This window comes from Aquarana catesbeiana, linkage group LG03 (genome assembly GCF_042186555.1).
Source record: "Aquarana catesbeiana isolate 2022-GZ linkage group LG03, ASM4218655v1, whole genome shotgun sequence".
Taxonomy (NCBI): domain Eukaryota; kingdom Metazoa; phylum Chordata; class Amphibia; order Anura; family Ranidae; genus Aquarana; species Aquarana catesbeiana.
In genome coordinates, this window is record NC_133326.1 from 190,383,136 (window position 1) to 190,396,865 (window position 13,730).

Below are 13,730 nucleotides of genomic sequence, written 5' to 3' on the forward strand. Positions count from 1 at the left end.
TGCAAAATTATAAAACCTTGTAAATAGAAATAATACTCCATGCTGATAGATTTACTAATGTACTGAGCAGCAGTAATTCAAAACCCACCTATGAAAATTATTTTCTCCCTCTCCTAACCAGACATAGGCGCCATAGCCCCATTCATTCCTATATACAAGCTGTACTCATGGTTGCCTCCAACAGTCTCTTGGAGCATGGATAGATATTTGTGAAAATGTATAGTTTCATTTTATCCACTGTTTTTAATAATGGAGCAATGCAGTTATTTATTTGTACGTACGGCAATAACATAACATAATATCCCTTTCCACAATACTACCTTCATTTGTAAAGTGTTAAACACCAAATTTCAAAATTTAAAAAAATGGATTTGTAAAAAGTATTTTAGGGTAGCCAAAAATGTATCATCCAATACAACTGTCATGACATTGGAAATTGAAAACTTACAGGGTATTAAAAAAAAAAAAAAAAAAAAGTCAAAAACGTACCCTCTAGAGACTCCATACCAGTTGCTTGTGCCAATAGGTCTTCATGTCGTGCAACTACCTAAAAATAAAAAATATTATTGTAAAAAAAAAATAAGGCTGCGGAAAAGGATTTGTGCTGGGAGGGGGGATTTTGGAGGAGGAAGATGATTTGCGCTGGAGTGAGGGGAACTGTGCTGGGAGGAGGCTGGGATTTCTGCATTTTTCTTTTGAGAAAACTTTGGCTTAGCATGCATATTGGTGCTCAATGTGTTTTTGGGTGTTGGGGGATGAGTGGGGTAAGTATTTCTTGACACTCCTGCTCTCTTCATTTTGCACTCCTTACCCATGCACTCTGTGCATTACATACACCTGGCCCCTGCATTTTGTGCCTTATGTACCCCCTGACCCCTGCACCCTTTGTGTTACATACTCCTAACCCCTGCACTCTGAATTGTGCATTGCCCCTGCTTTTTCCACAAAAGAAGAAGCCCATGCTCTGGTTGAGTGAGCTGTGACCCCACTTGGAGGTGAAAGGTTTTGTGCCTGATATGTAAGTGTTATGGCGATCTTTTTGAAGCTCACTGACCTTTATTAGATCCTGAGAAAAGGACAAATAATAATGACAATTTCTGCCAATCCTTGGTTCTTTCTAGATTGCATGTAAGAAAAATCCTCATAACCTATTTGGAGTATGTTTCTCTATTCTTGCTGTCAAGGTAGCTGGGAGAGAAGGAATAATAGTATTTTGCGATCTGTGAAATGTTGAGGGGACTTTTGGTAGGAAGGCTGGATCTAGCAAGAGGATTATTTTGTCTAGGTGAATTGTGGAGTATGGTTCAAGCATTGACAAGATCTGTATTTTGCTCACCCTTCTTACAGAGACTAGTGAGACTGGAAGTACCGTTTTTAGAGTGAGAATTTTATCCGAACACTCATCTAGGGGTTCTAATGGAGTGGCTAAGAATCTGTGCAGAATCGTGGATATGTCCCATGAAGAAAACTTCCTGATGCTTGTAAACTTAGTTTTACATACCAAATATAGGAATTTTTTAATAAGCGAGTCCTCTGCCAGTTTTGTATTAAAAAAAAAAAAAGACGACAGTGCTGCCACCTGAACTTTTAGGGTCTTGTGTGAGAATTTGTCAGCTCTATCCTGAAAAAAGTCTAAGACCTCATACACACTATTAGATTTTCTGCAGATTTTTGTCTTCAGATTTACCAAAACCATGTAGTGCAAGGGCCTGCCTGATTGCATACAAATTGAAACTCTTAAACTTTGACCTCATATTATATGTTTTGGTAAATCTGAAGACAAAAATCTGCAGAAAATCTAAATAGTGTGTATGGGGTCTTATGCCCCGTACACACGGTCGGATTTTCCGACAGAAAATGTGTGATAGGACCTTGTTGTCGGAAATTCCGACCGTGTGTAGGCTCCATCACACATTTTCCATTGGATTTTCCGACACACAAAGTTTGGGAGCAGGATATAAAATTTTCCGACAACAAAATCCGTTGTCGAAAATTCCGATCGTGTGTACACAAATCCGACAGACAAAGTGCCACGCATGCTCAGAATAAATAAAGAGATGAAAGCTATTGGCCACTGCCCCGTTTATAGTCCAGACGTACGTGTTTTACGTCACCGCGTTTAGAACGATTGGAATTTCCGACAACTTTGTGTGACCGTGTGTATGCAAGACAAGTTTGAGCCAACATCCGTCGGAAAAAATCCTAGGATTTTGTTGTCAGAATGTCCAAAGTCCGACCGTGTGTACAGGGCATTAGACTGTGGGTCAATTTGAGCTCTATTCTACCTTTTTCCGTGCACAAAGATACACATTTTTTGCATACTTCTTTGTATATGGCTTGAGTGACTTTTTTTTTCCCCTTTCTGGTTTATCCCACTCTTTTTTGATTAGATCTTTTAGGGTTTAGGTTTCTTAGGTTGCAAGCTCTTATACATTTTATCATATAAGGAAAGTTCGACGTTCTGTTCTTTTATGCCCAGGGTATCTTAAAAGCTCTTCTGTGTCCTCCAACGGGAAGAGAAGACTTTGGGATTCTTCTTCTTCAGAGTCTGAGCAGAAGCCATCCTCTGACTTAGAATCTTCTGAGTCTTTTTTCTGATCGGATCTGCCAGGATCTTCTCCACTGCAGAATGGAAGAGCAGCCTGGTTGGTGGATGGGGGTGTCGCTTAGGCCCACACCAGCTGGGGTTTGTATATTGTGTATCGCTGGACGCGGTGGCCAAGCGTAACCTACATTTCTTTCCTAAAAGGAAGACAGCATGTCTTTGAAAAACCCTTGTGACTAGTTTGTTTATACACTTTTAACACAGCGGTTTTGTCCAATCTGAGTAAAGTCTGTGGTGACAAGAGGTACATACTTTGTTGCTGGTCTTAGCCTTTTTCTCTACTGGGGCTTTTTTCCTGAAACAGCAACAAAGGCACCCGGAATGAGGAGTGGCAAAAACACACTACACTATAGTGAGCACATGGTACACAGTGATAGGTGAAGACAGAGGTGACCCGGTGTACTCTGGCTTACCTTGGAGCTCTCCTGACTCGCAGGATCTGCTGGGCAGTATGGTGCAGTGTCTGACACGGTCAGCTTACGTGAACATCAGACACATGCCCCTTTAAAAGCTTTCCCTGCCCCTGCTCTGGCCCCACCACCAGCTGCCCAGTCAGTAGTATAGGTGGACACATACCCGCTGATTGTGTGCTTTGTTCCCCACACTGCTGTAGGTTTCTGGCTTCAGTAATATTAGAAATGCATCGTTCCAGGTTCAGAAAACATGCTTCCTGGAAGTGACATGGAAGCCGAAAAAGATATGATCAGCATCCCGGTAGCAAGCCGCCACCATCTTGGTCCACCATGTTCCATAGCGAAAACAGCAGCCATAAGCCAGTGCCTGGGGGGGGGGGGGGGAGGAGATCGAGCGCCCATTTGCCTCCTGGCATTGCAGTAATGAGGGAGAAACACCCAGGGAGGCCATCACACAAATGCCAGCAGCTGGGGGGATGGTTGCTTACTCGCCAGTGGAAGTGAAGCCTCAGGCTAAAGGACTCCCCCTGGGAAGGTCCTCCAGTCACCCATGTCCTGGTCCTGCCTGATCTCCCCCTGCTTGTGGAGGCAGTCAAACAGGGAGGCCCCTGCAACTAGCACAAAGACCTGGATGAAAATAAACTGTGTGAAGATCTTGTTGGTCCGGAGGAAACAAGAACTGAGGCATGCAGGTGTGTGTGAACTTTTTGTAATGGTAGACATTGTGTTTCCTGTTTGTAGGTGGGAGGAGTCCTATCTTTCAGATGCTGCCCTAGAATATGACTTTAGAAAAATATCAATATATACGTATTGTGGCAGTGCAATGCCCCACTGGGTTGGTGTTAACCCAGGATTCTCAACCAGGCAGGTTGAGGGGCTCCAGGGGGTTTGCTTAATTAGGAGGTAACTGGCTTTTCAGTTTCCTCATTGTTTAGAGAAATCCATTTTGGGACCTGGAGCCCGGAGATTTCTTAGCGATCCGGGTGGGATGAAGTCACCAGTCCTGGGTCCAGAGTTTGTGAACAGCCAGCACACTGATTGCACAGGTGTGTGCAAGCCTTTTTGTAGACATCTGACCATGGTTCTGGGCTCCACCTTCCCGAGGAGTCCAGTTGTGCACGGGGAAATCCAGAGACCCAAGCCTGAGATTCACAGCAGCCAGGGGCTGCTATCTATATGAGCAGTGTTGGCAAGAAAATGATCGGTGGGAGACAGATCAGGGCCTAAAGTGGAAGGCCTGAGCAGCACTGTAGTATGTGTAAGCCAGAAGTGCTGCATGTACAGTTGTGCTCATAAGTTTACACACCCTGGCAGAATTTATGATTTCTTGGCCATTTTTCAGAGAATATGAATAACACAAAAACTTTTCTTTCACTCATGGTTAGTGTTTGGCTGAAGCCATTTATTATCAACTGTGTTTACTCTTTTTAAATCATAATGGCAACAGAAACTACCCAAATCACCCTGAACAAAAGTTTACATACCACAATTCTTAATACCATGAATTGCCCCCTTTAACATCAATGACAGCTTGAAGTCTTGTGGTATTTGTGGATGAGGCTCTTTATCTTCTCAGATAGTAAAGCTTCCCATTCCCCTTGGCAAAAAGCCTCCAATTCCTGTAAATTCTTGGGCTGTCTTGCGTGAACGGCACGTTTGAGATCTCCCCCGAGAGTGGCTCAATGATATTGAAGTCAGGAGACTGAGATGACCACTGCAGAACCTTCACTTTATTCTGCTGTAGCCAATGACAGGTCGACTTGGGCCTTGTGTTTTGGATCATTGTCATGTTGGAATGTCCAGGCACGTCCCATGCGCAGCTTCCTGGCTGATGAATGCAAATGTTCCTCCAGTATTTTTTGATAACATACTGCATTCATCTTGCCATCAATTTTGACCAAATTTCCTGTGCCTTTGAAGCTCACACATCCCCAAAACATCAGCGATCCAACTCCATGTTTCACAGTAGGAATGGTGTACCTTTCATCATAGGCCTTGTTGACTCCTCTCCAAATGTATCGTTTATGGTTGTGGCCAAAAAGCTCAATATTGGTCTCATGACTCCAAATGACTTTGTGCCAGAAGGTTTGAGGCTTGTCTCTGTGCTGTTTGGCGTATTGTAAGCGGGATACTTTGTGGCATTTGCGTAGTAATGGCTTTCTACTGGCGACTCGACCATGCAGCCCATCTTTCTTCAAGTGCCTCCTTATTGTGCATCTTGAAACAGCCACACCACATGTTTTCAGAGGGTCTTGTATTTCACCTAAAGTTATTTGTGGGTTTTTCTTTGCATCCCGAACAATTTTCCTGGCAGTTGTGGCTGAAATTTTAGTTGGTCTATCTGACCGTGATTTGGTTTCAACAGAACCCCTCATTTTTCACTTCTTGATTAGAGTTTGAACACTGCTGGCTGGCATTCTCAATTCCTTGGATATCTTTTTATTTCCCTTTTCTGTTTTATACAGTTTAACTACCTTTTCCGGACGATCCTTTGACAATTCTTTTGCTTTCCCCATGACTCAGAATCCAGAAAGGTCAGTGCAGCACTGGATGAAAGATGCAAGGGTCTGTCAGGAGTCCAGAAACTCATTGACCTTTTATACACACACACACTAATTACAATCAAACAGATCACAGGTGAGGATTGGTTACCTTTAATAGCCATTCAAACCCCTTTGTGACAACTTGTGTGTATGTTATCAGGCCAAAATCTTCAGGGTATGTAAACTTTTGATCAGGGTAATTTGGATAGTTTCTGTTGTCATTTATGATTTAAAAAGAGTAAACACAGTTTATTGATAATAAATGTCTTCAGCCAAACACTAACCATGAGTGAAAGAAAAGTTTTGTGTTATCATTCATATTCTCTGAAAAATGGCCAAGAAATCATAAATTCTCCCGGGGTATGTAAACTTATGAGCACAACTGTATATGCCTGGAGGCTGAAAGTGTATTTTCTTTGGATGGAAATGCTCAAACCCCTTCAGGGGGAAATTCATAGATTTTGTTTTTATGGAACCTTATTTGAACTTTCCTTTAAAATATGAGAGAATCAACAAGCCATTAAATGATAACTTCTGGCGTGGACTGTACGCGCTAGCAGGCACTACATTTGAGCTATACAACCTCAAACAAATCAGGGATTTCGGTAGGCCAGTCTATAACCCCCATTCCTTCTTTTCAATCATTCTTTGGTGGATTTTCAGAATAAAAAAAAGCTTGTTTGCAGAACTTTCTGACAGATGGCATAACATTCTCATCATGCACACTTTGATATGATGCACACTGTATAGTTGACTTGATAAACGCAATCTGCCCAGGGCCTGAAGCAGCAAAGCAAGCCCAAACCATGAAATTTTCACCACCATTCTTCACAATTGTTATGAGGTTGTTCTCCTGAAACGCTTCCATTTGCACCAAATGTGTCTACTATTACCACAATCAAGAATCTATCTTTGATTCACTAGCCCACAGAACACTGCTCTAGAAGGCCTGGCCTTTGCCTATATGTTTAATGTTTAATGGTGAACTGTAATCATGTATACTCTCTAAGGAGATTCTATTCATTGGCACCAAATTTTAAAGGAATTATAAAGTGTCGTTTTTTTTGTTTTTAAAAATAACAAACATGTTATACTTACTTGCTCTATGCAGTTGGTTTTGCACAGAACAGGCAGGATCCTCCATTTTTCTCGGGTCCCTCAGACACAGAGCCGTGACCCGGCCCTGCCTCCTCTCACTCCTGATTGGCTGACTAATTTTTATTGAAAACATAGGGAGTCAAGCGCGTCACGCTGCTGTCTCAGCCAATGAGGAGGGGTGTCCTGGGAAGCTTAGACACCCCTGCAACATCGATGGATAAAGATGGGCTCAAGTATTAGTGTGGTTGAAGGGGGCTGTGCTGAGACCTCCTCTAGTCACCAGGGCAGAGGCCTGAACTATAGACACACATCTAATAAAAGCCTTGTACACACCTGCACAACCAGTGTGCTGTTGTCTACAAAATTCTGGACCCAGGATTCAAGAATTCATTCCTGCCAGGTCTCCACAAAGCCTCCAGACTCCGAGTTTCACCAACCTCTGAGGAAGGTGAAAATCCAGTTTCCTCTGTACGAGTCAAGTACCCTGGGGCCCCTCAACCTATTTGGAGGAGAACCTTGGGTAACACAAAATTGTTTTCATACCATGGCTGGGCATAGGAGGACTGTCACACACCCTATACTATAAATGTAGGCACTGTCTAAATAAAGCTATGATGTTTTCCTGTTCAAATATATTAAATAAATTAATTTCCATGGGGAGTATTTTTTCACACGACTCTAGGTAACATTATTTATAATGAAAGGCCACTTATTCTTCAGAAACAAAAGCAAAAAAAAAAAAAAAAACACCCCACCCAGGATTAATCTGCAATGCAGATTAGGTGGAGTCTGCAGGGGCATTAATGAGCAAATCTAACATACCCTTGTGCTTTCTTTGACTGTAGCGACACGGGTGATTTTTTTTTTTGTAACTCAATTGCACTACTAAAATCGATAAATAATAAATCTCAAAGAGTAGAGACTAAAGATATTGAACAATATACAGTCATGGCCAAAAACATTGGCACCCCTGCATTTCTGTAAGATAATGCTTTACTTCGGCCAGAAAATTGTTGCAATTACAAATGTTTAGGTCTTTTGTTTGTATTGGTTTGACACAAAAAGATAAGAAAAAAAACCTTCTGCCTTTAGAACAACTTTAATATTTGGTAGCACACCCCTAGGAATAAAAAACTAAAATCAATCACTTCCTGTAACCATTAATGAGTTTCTTACACCGCTCTACTGGAATTTTGGACCACTCTTCTTTCGCCAACTGTATCAGGTCCCTCAGATTGGAAGGGTTCTCTTTCCCAACTGCTGTTTTGAGATCTCTCCAAAAGGTGCTCTATGGGATTTAGATCTGGACACATTGCTGGCCAGTTCAGTACTCTCCAGTGTCTTAAACCATTTCTGGGTTCTTTTGATGTGTGCTCTGGGTCGTTGTCCTGTTGTAAGACCCATGACCTTTGACAGAGACCCAACTTTCTGACACTGGGCCCTACATTGCATCCCAGAATTCTTTGGTAGTGTTCAGATTTCATAATGCCATACACACAGTCAAGTCATCCAGTGCCTGAAGCAGCAAAGCAACCCTAAAACATCAGTGAACCTATACCATGTTTTACTGTATTCTTTTCTTTAAAGGCCCTGTTTCTTTTTTTGAAAATCGTAGAATGATTGGCTTTACCAAAAAGCTGTAATTCTGTTTCGTCTGTCCACAGCACATTCTCCCAAAACATTTTGCCTTCCTCAGGTAGGTTTTAGCAAACTCCAATCTGGCTTTTCTATGTCTCTGTGTCAGCAGTGGGGTCCTTTTGGGTCTCCTACCATAGTGTCCCTTATCATTCAGATGGTGATATATAGTGCGAGCTGACACGGTTGTACCCTGTGCCTGAAGGTCAGCTTGAATTTTTCTGGAAGTTGATCGAGGTTCTTTATCCACCAAACAATCCTTTGTTGCAATCTTTGATCAATTTTTCTCTTTCGTCCACATCCAGGAAGATTAGCTACAGTGCCATGGGCTGTAAACTTCTTGACAATGTTGCGCACAGTGGACACAGGAACATTGAAATCTCTGGAGATGAACGTGTAACCTTGAGATTGTCCATGCTTTTTCACAATTTTTGTTCTCAAATCCTCAGACAATTCTTTGCTGCTCTTTCTCTTCTCCATGTGGCACACAGAGACACACAACAGATAGGTTGAATCAATTGTTGACCGTTTTAACTGGTTTGCGGTGTGATTTCTATATTGTAAGCAACTGTTAATTGATACAGGTGAGTTTAATTACAAATTACAGGATCACAAACTTGGAGAGCAATTATTTCTTACAATTTTGAGAAGGTACCAATAATTTGGTCCAGTCCATTTTTGGAGTTTTGCATGGAATGTGTCAGATTTGGCTTTTTGTTTCTCCACTTTTTTGTGTCATACCAATACAAACAAAACAAATAATCATGAGAATGCCTAAACATTTATAATCGCAACTATTTTCTGGGCAAAGTGGTGCATTGTCTGACAGAAATGCAGGGGTGCCAATATTTTCAGCCATGACTATAGCTCTCTACAGATACACATGTAGAGCATACAAAACAAATTTGAGCATCATGTGATCACATGAGATTAATCGCTACTACACGCTTCCTGTGTAGCCTATACCACAGCAAGCAGTTTGTTCCATAATCTTAGCAAATAAGTTGCAATATGTCCATACTTCACTGCAATACCTGTAAATGCAATTCTTTATCCAACTGACTGATGCCCTGAGCAAGCTTTGCCAGCTGTTCTGCAATCACAGCCTGATGGATGGACTGGGAGGTGTATGTTTTAACATCAAAATCATCACGTAGAAAGTCAGTGTAGCATTCTGGAAAAAAAAAAAAGATATACATGGCAATCAATTTTAATAACTTTATTAAGAAAATTCTTTGATTCTGAAAACACATAGTATAATATTCCTTTTAGACTTAAAATGCATCAATTGATAATGCTGTTTTTTTCAGTATGTAGGAGTTCTGCCTGGAGTTCTGCTTTAACACATTCTGTAGAGTCACAAGAAAGTGAGAATTTCTAAATTGTTTTCAGATAATGTTTTAAAGTAGCAAACTAAGAGAGTCAGCACAATAGCTAGACAACTAGCATGTACAGAATGAGACATGAACAATGGTAGTCTCCATGTTTAACAGTTTTAATCACCCAGTTTTGTCACAAATTCACCTTAAAAAATGAACCTGTGGCCATGCTATAGACATTCAAGCAATTACAAATCATCAACAATCAGTAAGCAAGCCTTAAACAAACCCTCACTGATCCCCGTAGCCGTGGGCAGTGTGAAGTAATTAATTCTTAAAGTTCCCAGCAGAAGCACCAAGATCATTTTCTTAGCAGGCCAATTCACCCTACTCCTCCCTCTCAGCAGCTCAGCACATACTGCTCCCCCTTACAAGCAGCTCCGTTTATTCCTTTTCTCCCTTCCAGCAAACTCCATGTTTTCTTATTTCTAATGTAGACACAGTAGGTGTGCTCTGGGAGGAGAGGTTAGTTGCTGAGAGAGCCAACATAAACTACCTTATTGTTTCTCCTGTGAACAGAAGAAAATTTGAGGATGATTTGCCCCCCCCCCCCATGCCTGCAGCTACAGAGGTCAGTAAGGACTTGTTTTGGAACGCCTTTACAATTATTTTTTTTTAGAATGCCTTTTATTTTTATAAAACTGATTTAAAGTAAACCATTCCTGAGATAAACTGGGAGGCTGTCATAACTCACCTCCTTGCAAAGTCTCACTGAAAGTATGCTAATCCTCTGGCTTCAGAATTTTCTGAGTTACTTACCTGGAGCAAGGACACTGATCAAGAAAATCAGAACCTCATATCCACATATCTATATTGGGTTAGTGACTAAAAGTCACAACACGTACAAAATTCTGCAGACAGAAGCCTGACTAGGTCTGGTAATAAGTGACTATATTACCCCTATCCTTGCACTGGCTACCCATCAGGTTTTGCATAGACTTTAGGAACCTATAGAGCTCTTTGTGGCTTGGTACCCCATTATCTCTCTGAACTTTTAGCAACATACTCCATTCTCCCCGGAACTTCCGCTTTAAGTGCAGGTGACCCCCTGACATGCCACATTTTGCAAATCATTTTTTTTGGGGGGGGGGGGGGATACCCTCAATTTAGAGCTCCAACTTCCTCCCGGGGCACCGCAGCACCAGAAGCAAGTTGACCTCTCCCCCCTCCCTCTCGGCAATCTGGGTCATGTCACAGGTCCCAGATAATTGCCTGGCAAGTCATAGTGCGCAGTGCGTGCAGTCGGGCGCCCACAGTGACAATGCCGGCGCCGCAGAGAGGAGAGGGAGAGGAGCGAGGCTTCGTTCCCCCCGCATCAAAATGATATAAAGAAATAAATAATACAGTGCTGCCTAGAATGTAAGTAAACAGCGGCCAACACAACTATAGACCCAAGTAATAAATAAAAGTGTAAAAAAGTGTAGTGCTATAAACTCAAAAAATTAAAACAGTGTCTTAAACCTAAATTAAGTGTATAAATAATGACATACAATATAATCAAATATTAATATGAAATTGTTACATTGCACTGTATATGGTGCATATATGGTGTACAGAGCTCTAAAAACTATATTGGAAAAGAAAACCAAAATATGTGAACAGTGATTCAAATATAAGAACCAATAAAGTCCATAAAACCCTAAATGGGGTTAACACCACAGGAGACTGTAATTATCAGAGTCCACCAACGTTGTAGAAAATTGTAAGAATAGTGAGAAAGCCACCACCCAGGGTCTTAGGGGGCTTACCAGAAGCAAATGACTTGGGAAGACTTATGCCATCCAAGTCACAAAGGCTGTGAGACCAACTGATCACAAGAGTACATCTTGAACGGCCATGTTGGATCGCAGATTGAAGTAGCAGATAAGTGGAGAAGCTGTATACTTGTAGAAGTTTAGAGACAATCAAAGTATGCAGGTAAGGTATGATTGGTGAAGAGGCCATCACCGAGGATATTAAGGGGCTTACCAGAAGTTGTTGACTTGGGGAGACTTATGTCATCCAAGTCATAAAGTCTTTGAGACCAGCTGGTCAAAAGGGTGCATCTCCTCAGATATCCTCAATAGATTCCAAACCAAGGAGGCAGTTCAGCATCCACAGTCACCGCAATGACACAAAAAGTAATATCCCAATAGAAGGCCACAAACAAATATTCATATACCATGTGAGAAATGGATGAAAGAACTCACATAGCATAATAACGTAAACACTGGTCTGTGTATCAGCCTTGAGTCAAGGCTGATACACAGACCAGTGTTTACGTTATTACGATATGTGAGTTCTTTCATCCATTTCTCGCATGGTATATGAATAACGTAAACACTGGTCTGTGTATCAGCCTTGACTTCATCCGGGTACCTGTCACAGTTCATCGCAGTTCATCCGGGTACCTGCCGCAGTTCATCCGGGTACCTGCCGCAGTTCATCCGGGTACCTGCCGCAGTTCATCCGGGTACCTGCCGCAGTTCATCCGGGTACCTGCCGCAGTTCATCCGGGTACCTGCCGCAGTTCATCCGGGTACCTGCCGCAGTTCATCCGGGTACCTGCCGCAGTTCATCCGGGTACCTGTCGCAGTTCATCCGGGTACCTGTCGCAGTTCATCCGGGTACCTGTCGCAGTTCATCCGGGTACCTGTCGCAGTTCATCCGGGTACCTGTCGCAGTTCATCCGGGTACCTGTCGCAGTTCATCACAGTTCATCCAGGTAGCCGTCAGAGTTCATCCGGGTACATCCAAGTACCTGTCACAGTCCATCCAGGTACCTGTCACAGTCCATCCGGGTACATCAGAGTACCTGTCACAGTCCATCACAGTTCATCCGGGTACCTGTCACAGTCCATCACAGTTCATCCGGGTACCTGTCACAGTTCATCCGGGTACATCCGAGTACCTGCCACAGTTCATCCGGGTACCTGCCACAGTTCATCCGGGTACCTGCCACAGTTCATCCGGGTACCTGCCACAGTTCATCCGGGTACCTGCCACAGTTCATCCGGGTACCTGCCACAGTTCATCCGGGTACCTGTCACAGTTCATCCGGGTACATCCGAGTACATGTCACAGTCCATCCGAGTACCTGTCACAGTCCATCCGAGTACCTGCCACAGTTCATCCGAGTACCTGCCACAGTTCATCCGAGTACCTGCCACAGTTCATCCGAGTACCTGCCACAGTTCATCCGAGTACCTGCCACAGTTCATCCGAGTACCTGCCACAGTTCATCCGAGTACCTGCCACAGTTCATCCGAGTACCTGCCACAGTTCATCCGAGTACCTGCCACAGTTCATCCGAGTACCTGCCACAGTTCATCCGAGTACCTGCCACAGTTCATCCGAGTACCTGCCACAGTTCATCCGAGTACCTCTCACAGTTCATCCGAGTACCTCTCACAGTTCATCCGAGTACCTCTCACAGTTCATCCGAGTACCTCTCACAGTTCATCCGAGTACCTCTCACAGTTCATCCGGGTACCTCTCACAATTCATCCGGGTACCTGTCGCAGTTCATCCGGGTACCTGTCGCAGTTCATCCGGGTACCTGTCGCAGTTCATCACAGTTCATCCAGGTAGCCGTCAGAGTTCATCCGGGTACATCCAAGTACCTGTCACAGTCCATCCGGGTACCTGTCACAGTCCATTCGGGTACATCCGAGTACATGTCACAGTCCATCCGATTAACTGTCACAGTTCATCCGGGCACCTGTCACAGTTCATCCAGGCACCTGCCACAGTTCATCCGGGCACCTGCCACAGTTCATCCGGGCACATCCGAGTACCTGTCACAGTTCATCCGTCCGAGTACCTGTCACAGTCCATCCGAGTATATCAGAGTACCGGTCACAGTCCATCCGGGTAAAGGTCACAGTCCATCCGGGTACCTGTCACAGTCCATCCGGGTACCTGTCACAGTCCATCACAGTTCATCCGGGTACCTGTCACAGTCCATCCGGGTACCTGTCACAGTCCATCACAGTTCATCCGGGTACCTGTCACAGTCCATCCGGGTACCTGTCACAGTCCACCCGGGTACATCCGAGTACCCGTCACAGTCCATCCG

General features: G+C 43.4%; 1 protein-coding gene across 1 annotated transcript in view; it reads right to left on the minus strand.

Annotated features, from left to right (window-relative positions):
* COG5 (component of oligomeric golgi complex 5) overlaps window positions 1-13,730 on the minus strand; it is a 541,624-nt gene that overhangs the window by 526,687 nt on the left and 1,207 nt on the right. Inside the window, exons 2-3 of the mRNA XM_073619666.1 lie at window positions 9,329-9,468; window positions 490-547 (exon numbers count right to left, since the gene is read on the minus strand). Coding sequence (XP_073475767.1) covers window positions 490-547; window positions 9,329-9,468 — 198 coding nt within the window. The remainder of the gene's footprint in view (window positions 1-489; window positions 548-9,328; window positions 9,469-13,730) is intronic.